General features: G+C 34.9%; 1 protein-coding gene and 1 long non-coding RNA gene across 5 annotated transcripts; one reads left to right on the forward strand and one right to left on the reverse strand.

Moving 5' to 3' along the window:
- Positions 1 to 4,753: 4,753 nt before the first annotated feature.
- si:ch211-188c18.1 lies at positions 4,754 to 14,084 on the reverse strand. Of its 4 annotated transcripts, none has more exons than XM_038276674.1 (5): positions 13,842 to 14,077; positions 13,424 to 13,750; positions 12,919 to 13,046; positions 9,320 to 9,423; positions 4,754 to 5,362 (listed from the first exon to the last, which is right to left on the reverse strand). In XM_038276674.1, the coding sequence occupies exons 2-5, from the start codon at positions 13,497 to 13,499 to the stop codon at positions 5,284 to 5,286; spliced, it is 387 nt and encodes a 128-aa protein (XP_038132602.1). In that variant the 5' UTR covers positions 13,500 to 13,750; positions 13,842 to 14,077; the 3' UTR covers positions 4,754 to 5,283. The 4 variants fall into 4 exon arrangements, 3 of the variants coding, with proteins under 3 accessions (XP_038132602.1, XP_038132601.1, XP_038132603.1); XM_038276673.1 differs by lacking the exons at positions 12,919 to 13,046; positions 13,424 to 13,750; positions 13,842 to 14,077 and adding exons at positions 9,979 to 10,118; positions 10,461 to 10,784; positions 10,891 to 11,099; XR_005279947.1 differs by lacking the exon at positions 4,754 to 5,362 and adding an exon at positions 9,979 to 10,118 and having other exon boundaries at positions 13,842 to 14,084.
- LOC119777685 lies at positions 6,471 to 7,420 on the forward strand. Its single transcript, XR_005279948.1, has 5 exons — positions 6,471 to 6,544; positions 6,643 to 6,706; positions 6,911 to 6,964; positions 7,172 to 7,198; positions 7,304 to 7,420. It is a non-coding gene; the product is annotated as an uncharacterized LOC119777685 (long non-coding RNA).
- Positions 14,085 to 14,487: the final 403 nt, after the last annotated feature.

Below are 14,487 nucleotides of genomic sequence, written 5' to 3' on the forward strand. Positions count from 1 at the left end.
AGGTTAGTAAATTCCGTCTAACTATATAACTTTATAGTTGAACTTTCAGTTCAACTATAAAATGTCATTCATGGTGTGTGAATGACATTTGCAAACAACATGTCTGACAGAATCAGGACCATCCCCAGAGACCCAAGCAGCAGTGATGAGTGAAACAGAAACAGTGAACTATTAAATATAGACAAGAGAAAAAGCAACTGAACTGTTACCTTTTGCATGGTCCTACAGATGACTACCAGCATGATGATAAGCAGGACGCCAACAGCGATGACAATATATACCACGGTCATGTTTAGATTCGGTTGACCACGTACATCTTCCTTATGTGGCTTACTCCCTTAAAAAGCAAAATAATATACTGTTTTCTCCACAGTAAAAGTAAAAGTATACAAAATGACAAGTTGTCTAAGTCTAAAACTTTAAAAAAATCTTTTTTTTAATGGATGTCATTTTGCTTGTAGTATCTGTTTTCTTTCTATCAGAATGTTCAAACCAGCCAGACAAAAAAGATAGAATAGTAATAAACACAATGTGACAATCTTTGTCTGCAAAAGTTGCGTTAATCTGTGTGTTTGTATCTAAAACCAATTCACTGAAATTAAGCTGTCTGCAGGTAGTTCATATCTCTGTTTACACGTCATGCAGGATTATATTGTAGCTGATTAAGGTTTGTTGATCTACAGTGGAGGCAGTAAAGTAGAAAAAAAAAGAACTCACCAGCAACAACCAGCAGTATGGATCCCTGTCCTTTTTCGGTAACTTCTGTATAAGTAGCACTTAGTTTAGTATACATACACCAGTATACATCCGTGTCATTTTCATTCAAGTCTTTGATGAGAATATCCACATTTAGGGATTTTCCATGTGTTTGAACTCTATGTATCATTTCTGTATTAATAGTTTCCTTTCCCGTGTCTCTGTGTTTAGTAAAAATGACAGTCTCCATGTGGATGCCCTTTTTTAATTGCAGACTTTCATAATCAGAACTTGATTTGCACTGGATTGTGATGGATTGTCCAGGTTTTTTCCAAACCACTTTCATCTCTACACAACAAGAAATAGCACAGCTTTACAACCATAACATTACTTGAAACATGCATTTTACTTTTTATAATTTTGCTTGACTGAGTCTTACCTGCGGTGCAGCAGAGACATAGGATGGTAGAGAACTTAAGCCAGTTGGCAGACATGGTGATAGTTCGCTTTTGCTAAATTCAGACCAACTCTGGCACCACAGTCAGAAATGTCTTCAACAAGCTCTAACTTGACAGCCAACAGAAACGCATGACCTACATAAAAAATACCTTTTTATGTGGGCGGGAAGATGTCAGCGTCATCACTTGTCAACCCTCATTTATCGGTGAATAAAATCTACAGTGAAGAGAGATTGCAAGCAGCTGGTATAGGAAGTAGAAGTGCTGCATGAGAGCTTTTAATCTTTTCCGAAAGTGCAAGGCAACACACAAACAAGACTAACCAAGGAAAGCTCTCAGCAGAAAAGCAGAAGAAATCTTTATTCATTTTACTTCTGCTTTTGAAGTTGTTCTGTGCACGAGTAAACTTTAAACTTTCAGTTCATATAAAGGCTATGAACTGAAAGGTTTTCATTATTTCTTTCTTCATCAATCATTATGTCTCAGTTATATTACCCTCACTTTCACACTATTTATTCTGTCCTTAGGATTTAAAGAGCAGGGCTAGGGTAGTTTATGGGTTAGACAAGACCATATATTGTGACAAAGACACAACATAGCTTTTAAAAGGCTTTGAGATCTTTTTTCCCACTTTATATTTTCTGACTTCTTTGGTAAACAGAAATCAAAATTACAGTTTTCTCATTTGGCCTTTAATAAATATACTGGTATAGAATGGCAGGAGCTGACAGGCTAATTGAGAGCTAAAAAGAAACAATAAACTAAATATGGCGTATCTGTTTTTTTTTTTTTTTTTTTTTTTTTTACTTTAATTATTACATGTGACCAAACTTCATTCAGTGTTTTTTTTTTAGTTAAACTACAAACACAGTCAACTTTTCAGACTTCAAAACTTTACTGCTATGGCAGGTTTGCAGCCATCAATATCAGATTGACTCACTTTTTTATTTAGGTGACTTCTGAAGCTACAGTAAGAAGTCTCATAAGGGCATAATTACACACTTCGTCCCTTTGTTCTTTCACATGAAAACAAATTAAAGATATCAAAATATGTGATTAGCAGGTGAGGACATTTCATAAAATTCAAGGTAAAAAATACTTTGGCAGACCCGTCGTGTTCCAAAAATAAAAAGACAAGAGGTGAAATCTATTTTATTTTTATTAAAGGCATCCATTATGGCAAGAGCCTTTGCTTTATTAATGTTATATATTTTATAACGGTTGAATAGTCTTCCTTAAAATAGGTTATAGAGGGCCTCTATAACCATCTTTGTACTGCCCACTTGTGGCCAAAAAATAAAAGTGACTTACTGTCTTGTTCTCAACAAAACTAAGGAAGTTTTATCTGTCTGAGGATTAATTGGATACCTCTATGGGTCAATTTCTGAAAATGTGTCTAGAGTAAAGTCCTGATTCTGGTCACAATCAGGGTGCAGAGATGAGGATGTTGCTGTAGGTTGTCATGGTATGTGAATAAGCTCTGTTTAAAAAGCAGTTTATCAATGCATCTACATCCCAACTTTCACCTCTGGTTATCTCACATTAGAACTGAAATTTGAAGCATCTGAGATGGGAAGATTTTTCCTCCCTTTTTAAAACAGTCATCAATACCAAATTCAATCTAATTGGATGGGAACCTACGTTGCATTTGACGCACCACTACAAGATGAATCGACAGATTCGGCTGTATTCATTCGTGGCAAATCATTGCAGCTTGGTAGTGGTGACGTTAGCATAGAATTTGGTATTGATGATGTGAAAAATAATAACGGTAACTCCATTGAAATTATTCAAAACTAAAGTAACGAGCCAATTTGTTAAAATGTAAGGAGTAGAAAGTACAGATATTTGTGTAAAAATGTAAGGAGTAGAAGTAAAAAGTCAATAAAAATAAGTAGTAAAGTAAAGTAAAAATATCAGAAAAATCTATTTGAGTACAGTGACAAAGTATTTGTCTTGGGATCTGGAGAAGTACCACCTTTCTCCAGCAGAGTGCGCCGTGGGTCTCCTGGGCTGGAGCCCTCCTGCACACCTGGTTCTCGTCAGCCCATCAGGAGACCTGCTCTACTTAAGCAGCTGCCAGACCTTCCTTCAACGCCGCAGTGTTGACCAAGTTTGGTTAGCAAACCTGAGCCTCTGTGATTACTAGAATCTTCGTCTCCCAAGAGAAACCCAATTCTAACCTGCCTCTGTCTTCTCACTCACAGGAAACCTATCTCTTGTCTGAAGCTCTGGATGAGCTTAGCCTGTTACCTGCCTGCCTGCCCTAGAGAGCCAAACCTGAAGATCTCACTCTGGAATCCACCTGCTGCTCTCAGGGAAAGAGCTGATCAGTCAAACCAAGGTCTGTCACTGGAGAATCAGAAGCTAGACGCTGCTGCTGCTGAGCACTCTGCTGAACCAACAGTCTCTGGACCCAACCGGTTCCCTCTCTCAAAGGAGAAAGCCTGAACCTCTTCAAGGTATTTCCAGAAACATCTGAAACTCAACAATTCACCTGTTTAACTGGCCAATCAAACTATCCGTCTCTGCAGACGCCAGAGAATCCTGCCCGGACCAGTTTCCTGAATCCAGTCCATGTTGTTATTGTGAAAACTTTCAATAAACTCTGAACTTTTTGTCAGTCTCCAGTGGTGATCTGCATGTGGGTTTAATCCCTAAACCAACCATGACAATTTGTACTTCGTTACTTCCCATCTCTGGTCACTAACCTGAGTTTTCTTCTCTACAGAGATTCCGGCCTTTAGCTACTGAGTCGCAGATTCAACGTGTTGTCAATAAAAACTTTTTTAAATTACATCAGTCTGTCTGCCTGAAATTCTGGGTCCACAGTTCTGAGACATATTTCTTGCTTTTTCTTCTGAACTTATGTTAAATGCTCCAAATAAATAACAATGCATGTTTTAGTATCTTATATCCTTGTATTTCACTTAGCCATGCATCCCAGTAGCATGTCTCACTTATGACCCTTTAATCTTTGTCAAAATTCTTATATGTTTGCAGGTTTTTTATACATTTATCTAATAGGAATCCCTGACTCCCTTTGTCTGTTTAATGACGTTCCTCCTCCTTTCATTCTTCTCAACATATGTCTTCAATATAAAGGATTTTGTTTTTCGAAACAACCAACAAACCTCTACATCTTAGTCTTTTGCATAATGATCCTCTTTAGTTTTCTAGACACTGCTATTGGGCTTAGATGTATAATTTTATCCTTACATTTTAGAAATGTTCTGAGCTCTTCACAAGTGTTTCGAAAACTATCCCGCTTCCCTCCTCTGAGCTAATTTGCACCAAAATTTAGTTTGCAACTAAACTTCTCTCTTGTCTAATTCTTCTCCACCGTCTCTTTTGTCCATTCCTGACCTGAGACAATTTGTTAAAATCAGTGTTTTCATCATTTACCTTTGTTTCTTTTTTACTATTGCTGAAGTTTAGGACATTAAGCACATATAGCCAACCTGTAAACTCGACTTATGATCTCCATTTTATCATGTCTTGATTTGGGTCCTTTTTACAGAATCAGAGGCAGAATGAGGCCCAAATATTACAAATCATTGTCAATGTAGTACAGTAACTACAAATGAGAAATAAGCAAAGAAAATCAAGAATTTATTTATTAAAAATCACAATAAAAAACATTATCCTATAGAAAGTTATCTTAGTCCCTTAAAAACACGTTGAGTTTGACTGAACTATAGCAACAAGCGTACAAAAAAATCATTTATAACTACACACGCATTAGACTGGTTTGTCCATTTTATGAATGTGAGCATTTATTTATGATTAACGGTGCGTGATAATGGTTTATTTTATATGATTCGTCACTGCATTAAATGTTTAAGTGTATTATTATCTATTAATATTGTTTCTCTGATTAAATATTTTTATAATGTTTACAGTATACATCATGCAAAAAAACCTTTTAGCTTAGAATATAAAAGGATAAATTACACATAAAAGATAAAACAAGTATACATTTCTAATGTTTAACATGATAATGATCTTTTCCATTTTTACATTTGACAGCATCATTTATTCAAATTTGGCACCAACATCCACTTCTGTGCACACAAGAAAACTGGGTATAGGAAACTGTTAATGGTCTGAGGTGGGGGTGCAAAACTACTTAACGCGCATCTCTTTTAACGCTGTGGTCCAGGGTGTCACTTGTTTCAGTCGGGTTTGCATGCTGCAAACTCAGGCTGCCATCCTCGGGAGAAGGACCTCGCTGCAGCAAACAGAAAGGGGCGGGGACGGACCTTTCCGTCAGTCCCATACCTTATTTGGAAATGGGACTATTGCATTCCGGAAATGAAGGGGGCGCTATTTTCATAATCACTAGTATAAATGCCTTAAAGACGCGGGGTTAAGAGGAAAGGAAGAAGAAAGAAAGAAGTTTGAATATATATCCCAGAGTTTAAAAAATGTATTCACAAAAGAATATCAGATCAATTGTCGGTATTTACAGCAGAAATGGTGGCAGTTATATTAGGCTTGCAATGGGTGGAGGAGATTCGACCGATCAGGGTGGTGGTGTGCACAGACTCTAAAGCAGTAGTGGAAAGTATTAAGGGAGAAGGAAATAATAGAAAAGATTTGGTATTAGAAATTCATCATATTTTATTTAGACTATATAGGGGTGGCATTGATGTTTGGTTTTGTTGGGTGCCGGCACATGAAGGAGTAAAAGGCAATGAAAAGGCAGATAAATTAGCTAAAAGGGCTTTAGAGGGGGAAATAACGATTTCAATTCCTTTTGGAAAAGGGGAAGGGAAATCACTTATTAAAAGTAAAGAAATGGAGGAATGGCAAAAAATATGGAACGAAGATAGGAAAGGAAGAAGATTATATGAAGTGCAAAAGTCAGTTCGAATTCGAAACAATGAAAGAAACAGAAGAGAAGAAATAATAGTTAGTAGATTAAGAATAGGTCATACCTACTTAAATGACATGCTTTACTTAATAGGGAGGAAAAATAGTGAGAAATGTGAGAAATGTGGTGAAAAAGAAAATGTAGAACACATACTGATGAACTGTAAGTTATATGAACACGAAAGGGAAAAATTAAAGAGAATAGTTAGAAGTATAGGGCATGAATGGAATCTTAAAGGAATATTAGGAAATGAAGGAAACATAACAGATATTCATAAACTAAGGAAAGCATTGTTTTTGTATCTTAAGAATACAAAATTAAAAAATAGAATCTAATAGATGTGAAGTAACGCTGCTACACACTCATGTACAGTAGGTGGCGGTATGCACCTTAAAGTTGCTTGTGATCCGCCATAATAGAAGAGAAGAAGAAGAAGAAGAAAGAAGTTTGAAAAGTTTTTGCACTGGTGTTCGGCACACGATCCATAATGCAAAACCCACAAAATCAACAAAAGGTAATTTTACCTTCTTAAAATTTTTTTCACATAGTAAATTAATACGCTTTTCTAGATTCAGTTTTTTAAGAAAACCTTCAATTTGTCCTTTTTAAAAGGTCCAGAGAAGAACTACAAAAGGAGAGAAAGCGGAAAAAAGTTAATGAGAGGGCAAAATGTGAGGTAAGCTGTAGCTAAAATTCATCACTTTGTTGATTTAAGTCATAGAATTTGTATTATGTCCATTCACAGTGTACTTTTGTTCTATGCTTATTTTTTTAAGTCTGAAAGAAAATCAGTATAGAAGAATTAAAAGGGTTGAAGCAGTTTTGATGTTATTTGGATTTGCATTCATCTTTCACTTAGAACATATCTGTATTTTTACAGACTCTGTGTGCTGATGACCACACCTATGCCAAAGGAGCCGAGGCACAAATTGAGGTTCATTTTTTAAATTTACACATAACTAGTAATTTTGATTTGTGTATCTTTATGTGCAAATGAGACTAAAACCCTAAATGATTTTATTTTTTTTTTTTATTAAAATTCATTATTTGGACAACTTTTTTTTATATCATTAGAGATGAAAGGATAAGATACTGAGAGATATAAAGTATTAATTATTGTTTAATGCTCTTCACCATGCAGGTAGAAAGGATACCGCCAATCTTACAGGTAAGATTCATTCATAATCATATGTATCATCCATTCTTCCTGTATTACAGTCTTGCAATGCACCTGTTTTTTATTTTGTTTGTTTTTTTATTTTTTTATTTTCAGATGCGGAGGAGAGGAGAGTACCCTCGTTACTACTGTGATGGCATACCTGGACTTTGCCCTGAGTGCCAACATTGAATTCAAAGAAAATATAAGTTGCTTTCCACAATCTGTCACATATTGTTAGTTTTTTTGTGACATGCCATTTGAAATCGTTTCTGATAAAGAATATTTACCTTTTGACTTGTGCAGTCCTCCTTTTTCATAATGTGTTCTTTCAATATTATTTACATTTTTGAAAGTTCCTTTTGTTGTAGCTCAGTTGATTTACATCATTTAGTTTTCATAGAAATGGTGTTGTTTCCACAAAGTTACATTGTGGCTGTAATTTGTTGGAGAGACAGTAGAACCAATAAAGTAGTTGTAAATATATTGTAACAGCGTTGTTTAACAATTGGAAAATTTTAAATGCAAGCAAAGCTAATAACTTGCAATATACAATGTTTCCTATACATTTTTGAACAATGACTGGAATCAATACAAATTTTCTTTACAAACCTGACATACAGACAAGTTGTTTATGTTTTAACAGTTAGAATCAACTTGTTTTATGTAATAAAAAATAAGTTGCAGAAACATATTGTTCAGATATAAACATAAGATTAAACGAGCAAAGCGAAGGTGTAATCAGGGTGGAGGTGATGGAAGCTCAGGTGAGGAGCAGTTGCACACATCAAGCTGGACTTTATGAAGGGTGAAGGACTTGAGACCGGCGCCGTTAGGCTGGGAGGGAGGCACCTGAGCAGGTGATTGGCTGAGCAGGTGAGATGAAGACAGACTATTCAAAAAGGTTTTCATGTAGAAAAAAGATCATTCTCTCTGGTCGTTACCAGTACAGTGTCTACTGCCGGGATCAGAAAGTTGAAGATTATTGTCAAATGAACTTTCTAAAACCTACTTTCTGTGCGAGTCTTTCCAGGTTGAAGCTACATTTAAGGTTTTAATTAATCACTTTGGGTTTTGCTACAATTGGATATTCATGTTTTTGGAGTGCAGTTCATGAATTTATTGCAATTGATAAAATTAATATGGTATTTCTAAATGGAATAGTGGGACACCAGTCAGTTTACTAGTTGAGCTGGAGTCCTTATAGGAGATAATAATTGAGCCAGGTCACCTGCAACCAAGTATATTCTAGTTACCGAATGGCACTTGTTAAAAGTTCAAAAGTCCTTTGGTTTGTTTGTAAATTATATTCACAATGAGAATAATAAGAAAAAATATTTGGCAAATAAACAACAAAAGTGCACCGTGAATGGACGTACTAAGTTGGCCAAAATTGTCGACTAAATATTTTACAGACCAAACCTCTTTTCCATCTAGTTCTTATTAAATAAGCCAAAGGCTATTATATTTTAGATTTTAACTTATTTATTTTAAGAGTACCGTTCACAACATCAAAATATATTATTTGAACTTCAGCACCAGCATGTATTTGTTTATATCTGTTTTCTTAATCAGCGATGGACTGGGGATCTGTCCAGGGTCAGCAGCCTTCATGACCCCACTTGAGGATAATTCATAAAAATTAATGGATGGATAAATGTGCTCTTAATGTAATGTACATTTGTCTCCAAAATATTGATTTTATTTTATTTTTTATGATTTTTGTTAGAGATATATAGGGTGTAAGGATAGATAAATACATCTCCATAATGATTCCTTATTGTTGCTTATTTTAGATTGTTTGTTACTAAGATAATTTTAAATAAAGATTTCAAAATAAAAAAGGGACATACCACGTGAAAGACATGCCACGTGACATATCACGTTTTGTAGCCTTTTCTTTACTGTTTAATTAGTATTTTTAATGTTGAAAGTGTTCTTGGGTGTTTTGAAAGGCGTTGTCAAATAAAATACGTTATTATTATTATAATTATTATGAAACGGTCGGTACAGAAAATAGTGTCACTAGCGCCCCCGTCAGTTCCGGAATGAAATGGTCCCATTTCCATGTAAGGTATGAGACTGACAGTGGTCCGTCCCCGCCCCTTTCTGTTTGCTGCAGCGAAGTGTACTTCATCCTCGGCTTCATCTTCAGCCTTGACACATTCTTTGTCCTCATAAACCTTGGTGCTGGTGGCAACGCACGTCTGTTCAACTGTGATGTCAGAGGACTTGGTCTGTAGGAAGATTAGAACATATCAAGACATTTGTTGATCTCACAGCAGTTCATCAGCAAAAGTTGGTTTTAATACTTCTTAAATTAATTTTAATACATTCGGAATAGAAAAAACACAAAAACAATGTAATAAAAAACTGGAGAAATTTTGAAACAGTTCTGAATTAAAGGTGCAAATACATAAAAAAGTGTAAAGAATGATTAAAATATGTCACAAATAAGCGACAAAAAAAGAATATTTGTCTTGTGTAGTGTCATAAAAATACATGCTAGATTGTATTTTTTTTTGTATACTTTGCACTACTCTACACTCTCTTTGCTAAAAGTGTTGCACTCTCGATTTTTTACTTAGCTTCTTGAAGATATTGAATCTAAAAGTTATTTGCACAGTTCTCATCATAGATTCTTATGTATAGATAGAAATATTTCTATCTCCAGAAATATACACATATAAAATATTGCTTAATCTTTAAGAAAAGTAGTCTTATGAGACGACAGGACTGTTCACTCAAAGAGAAAGAGATCAATTAAAAAGGAAAAGCAGTGATAATTCAACCTTGCGCTTAAACCAAATGAAACCGCCTAATATGATCCCAAGGAGAAGGGCTGTAGCAGGGACTGCATACACCATAGGCATGTTCAGCTTTGGCTCCTCGGGGTCCTGCACTGCTTCTGCTCTGGCACATGAGTTTTCTTCTAAATTAGACACAGAGGTCACAACAATGTTTGTCGTTTAAAGCCCAGAATTAATACAGACAGTTTGTTAGGATACAGAAAGATCAAAAAACAAAGAAACAGTCACTTTAAACTTGCATAATTAAAGTAATATTAAAAATAATTCATTTTATTTAATGTCTGATGGTAATGTGTACGGCTAATAAAACGAGATGCATTTACATCACTGCTAAAAGTGATTTAATTCTGGAGAACCTGCGTGTTACAGACCCTTAGCCTACTGTTCATCATATTTCATTTTCTGTGCAAAACATAATTTTCTAACTAAATGCAACAGTGTCTTACAAGAAATATTACTCTTACCTTTTACCACCAGGACCACTGATCCCTCGCCCACTGTAACCATCTCCTTATATGTGTTTTTAGAATAAATGCACCAGTATGGTCCTGTGTCATTTAAATCCAAGTTTCTAAGAATAATATTTATTTTGGGGAATGTTCCATTTATCTGGACTCTGTCGACCAATCCTCGAACAACAGGTTTTTTTTGTATAGATTTTTCTGCATAAACAATGCTTGTCTCCTGCCTGAGGCCCCTTTTGAAATGTATAAAACTTTGACTGGATTTACTTCTGCATTGGAATGTGATGTATTCCCCAACTTCTCTCCAAACCACCACTTTCACTTCTGAATATAAAAAATGGAAAGAGCACCATTTTATAAAAGTTATGAAGCTTTAACAGTAAATGATAAATCAATCTTTTTGGGTCCTATGCACTCTTCTTAGGCTTACCTGCAGTGTAGCAGAGAAAGAGGATGGCACAGACCTTTACCCAGACACCCAGCATATCTACAGCTACCACTAAAAAGATTTACTCAAGCTTTGACACCTCAGTTGGAAATGTGCTCGGTTTTTTACCCACATCGATTAGACTCACGGCTAACAAGAACACGTGACACAGAGAGCTGGTGGTTTTTGTACTCTGACTTTTCAGCAGATAAAAAAAAAAAGTCAGGCATAAGCAGCTGAGCCATACATTAGAACTCATAGCATAGGATACCATCATATGATCTAACCCTGCTTTGAATTTCTCCACCCCTTGATCCCTGACTGTGTAGCTTGGCCCTTTATGATGATTTTAGTTTATCAATAATCAAACAACAAGCAAACATTTCAGGACTTCACAGAACTGCTGGACTTTGTTTACTAATTGGGTGAATTCAGAAGTCAAGAAAAAAAACCCGATAATTTCATATATTTATATATCCAAAAACATTTTATTTCTCTACTTTTTTCACTACTTTTTCACTACTGGCCGATAGAGGGCACTACAGCCCTCTACCTGATATATACCGGTATGTGTATTTAAATATGTATATATAATATATAATATATAATATATATATATATATATATATATATATATATATATATATATATATATATATATATATATATATATATATATATATATATATAGTGAAATAAAATTAAAAAATTCTTCAATAGGTATATCATCAAACTTCCTGTTCGGGCTGTATATTAAATCAACATAAAAACAAAAGTGTGTTTTATACAGACCTCTAGCCTTATCAGACAGGCTAAACAAAATAAAGTTCAAATGAAATTTAAAAGAAGCTCACGGATCACATAAAAGACAGCAGTCACAAAAACAGGATCATTGGAAAATCTCCAAAATAAAATAAATTCTTCCAAAACCAGACTATTGACAGTAAGTGGTGAGTAGAGGGCATAGAGTCATGCAGAAGGCAGGTTTGATTTAAAATAAAAGAGTTTAATATAAAAATGAACAAAACCTGGAAAAAACAAAATGCAAATGAAGGCTCAATTAAACTAGAGACTAGGGGCCAAAGGCTTTTAAGGTTGTTGTAATTAAACCTTTGCTTAAGAAACTGTCACTTGACCCAGATGACTTGGTCAATAATAGACCTTTATCCAATCTTCCTTTCCTATCTAAAATTCTTCAGAAAGTAGTTGCCAAACAAGTGTGCGATCACTTACTTCATAATGAACTTTATGAAGAGTTTCAGTCTGGCTTTAAAGCTCATCATAGAAGTCCTAAATGGAAATGAGGTGGAGTATTTTTAGCTGATTCTTCAACACACTAGAAATTCTTTCCAAAGACTTTTAATACCATGAAATAATATTTTAACCTTCTTGTAAAATTAATTTAGTCTTTATTAAATATGCTTTGTGGTTTTAAAATTGCAATCCTATATTTCCTAGCACACATGATGTATTTTGTTTTCTAAGTGTCTTCAGGAAGTGTGTTCTACAGTTTAATTTTGCATTTGAAGCTTTATGGAGCGTGTTAAATAGGCCATCGCCAAGAATATTCAGCATTATTAGGATAAGACTTCAGGTAGAAACAAGAAACTATCAAATTATTTTAAAAACTCGACAAGAAATGGAGCTGGTTTCTGCACTGTTCATTCTTATATAATTTATACATAGTACAAGTAAGAAGATTTTCAAAGTATTCTAAATATTTTTGCTGTTAAAAGCATTAAAAAACATATTTGATTTAATTTTAAAGTTAATGAAATAGAGAACTGCTTTTTTTATATTTTTCTTTTTATAGAGGGAGTTAATTGGAACAAAAAAAAAAACATTAGGAGCTTAATAAATTCCATCTAACCATAAATCCTTTTGACTTATTCATGGTGTGTGAATGACATTTGCAAACAACATGGCTGACAGAATCAGGACCATCCCCAGAGACCCAAGCAGCAGTGGTGAGTGAAACAGAAACAGTGAACTTTTAAATGTAGACAAGAGAAAAAGCAACTGAACTGTTACCTTTTGCATGGTCCTACAGATGACTACCAGCATGATGATAAGCAGGACGCCAACAGCGATGACAATAAATACAACGGTCATGTTTAGATTCGGTTGTCCACGTACATCGTCCTTATGTGGCTTGTTCCCTTAAAAAGCAAAATAATATACTGTTTTCTCCACAGTCATAGTACAAGTATACAAAATGACAAGTTGTCTATGTCTAAAACTTTAAATATTCTGTTTTTTTAATGATGTAATTTTGCTTGTAGTATCTGTTTTCTTTCTATCAGAAGGTTCAAATCAGCCAGACAAAAACATCAAATAGTGATAAACTCAATGTGACAATATATATCTGCAAAAGTTGCGTTAATCTGTGTGTTTGTATCTAAAACCAATTCACTGAAATTAAGCTGTCTGCAGGTAGTTCATATCTCTATTTACACGTCATGCAGGATTATATTGTAGCTGATTAAGGCTTGTTGATCTACAGTGGAGGCAGAAAAGTGAAAAAAAAAGAACTCACCAGCAACAACCAGCAGTATGGATCCCTGTCCTTTTTCGTAAACTTCTGTATAAGCATCACTTAGTTTGGTATACATACACCAGTATACATCCGTGTCATTTTAATTCAAGTCTTTGATGAGAATATCCACATTTAGGGATTTTCCATGTGTTTGAACTCTATGTATCATTTCTGTATTAATAGCTTCCTTTCCCGTGTCTCTGTGTTGAGTAAAAATTATAGTCTCCTCGTGGATGCCCTTTTTTAATTGCAGACTTTCATAATCAGAACTTGATTTGCACTGGATTGTGATGGATTGTCCAGGTTTTTTCCGAACCAATTTCATCTCTACACAACAAGAAATAGCACAGCTTTACAACCATAACATTACTTGAAACATGCATTTTACTTTTTATAATTTTACTTGACTGAGTCTTACCTGCGGTGCAGCAGAGACATAGGATGGTAGAGAACTTAAGCCAGATGACAGACATGGTAATTATTCGCTTTTGCTTTTGCAAAGTTCAGTTCAACTCTGGCACCACAGTCAGAACTGTTTTCAACAAGTTCTAACTTGACAGCCTGAACATACACGGACCGTTTCTGTTTGCTGTTAGGTTAGAGCTTGTTGAATGTTTACAACAAGTTCTAACTTGATAGTGTTAAGCAGCTGGTATAGGAAGTAGTAGTCCTGCGTGAGAGCTTATAATCTTTTCCGAAAGTGCAAGGCAACGCACAAACAAGAGTAACCAAGGAACGCTCTCAGCAGAAAAGCAGAAGAAATCTTTATTTTGCTTCTGCTTTTGAAGTTGTTCTGTGCACGGCTAATCTTTAAACTTTCAATTCATACAGTATATGAACTGAAAGATTTTGATTATTTCTTTTTTCATTAATCATTATGCCTCAGTTACATTCAGGTACCCTCAAGTTCACACTATTTATCCGGTCCTTATTTAAAGAGTAGGGCTAGGGTAGTTTACGGGTTAGACAAGACAGTATGCAACATTATTCCGACTTTAGATTTTATGACTTCTTTAGTAATCAGAAATCATCAAAGCTAGAGTTTTTGTCAGCCTTGAAACGTA

This window comes from Cyprinodon tularosa, unplaced genomic scaffold (genome assembly GCF_016077235.1).
Source record: "Cyprinodon tularosa strain WSP-4 unplaced genomic scaffold, ASM1607723v1 ctg126, whole genome shotgun sequence".
Lineage (NCBI taxonomy): Eukaryota > Metazoa > Chordata > Actinopteri > Cyprinodontiformes > Cyprinodontidae > Cyprinodon > Cyprinodon tularosa.

What these genes read in the sequence shown, in the direction of transcription:
- si:ch211-188c18.1 (XM_038276673.1), bottom strand. Translation starts at nt 10,945, where the DNA reads ATGCTGGGTGTCTGGGTAAAGGTCTGTGCCATCCTCTTTCTCTGCTAC. An exon ending in CTTTCTCTGCTACACTGCAG is followed by an intron (nt 10,785 to 10,890) that starts GTAAGCCTAAGA and finishes TTTTATATTCAG; the next exon opens with AAGTGAAAGTGGTGGTTTGG. An exon ending in GAAGATGAAGCCGAGGATGA is followed by an intron (nt 5,363 to 9,319) that starts AGTACACTTCGC and finishes TCCCGAGGATGG; the next exon opens with CAGCCTGAGTTTGCAGCATG.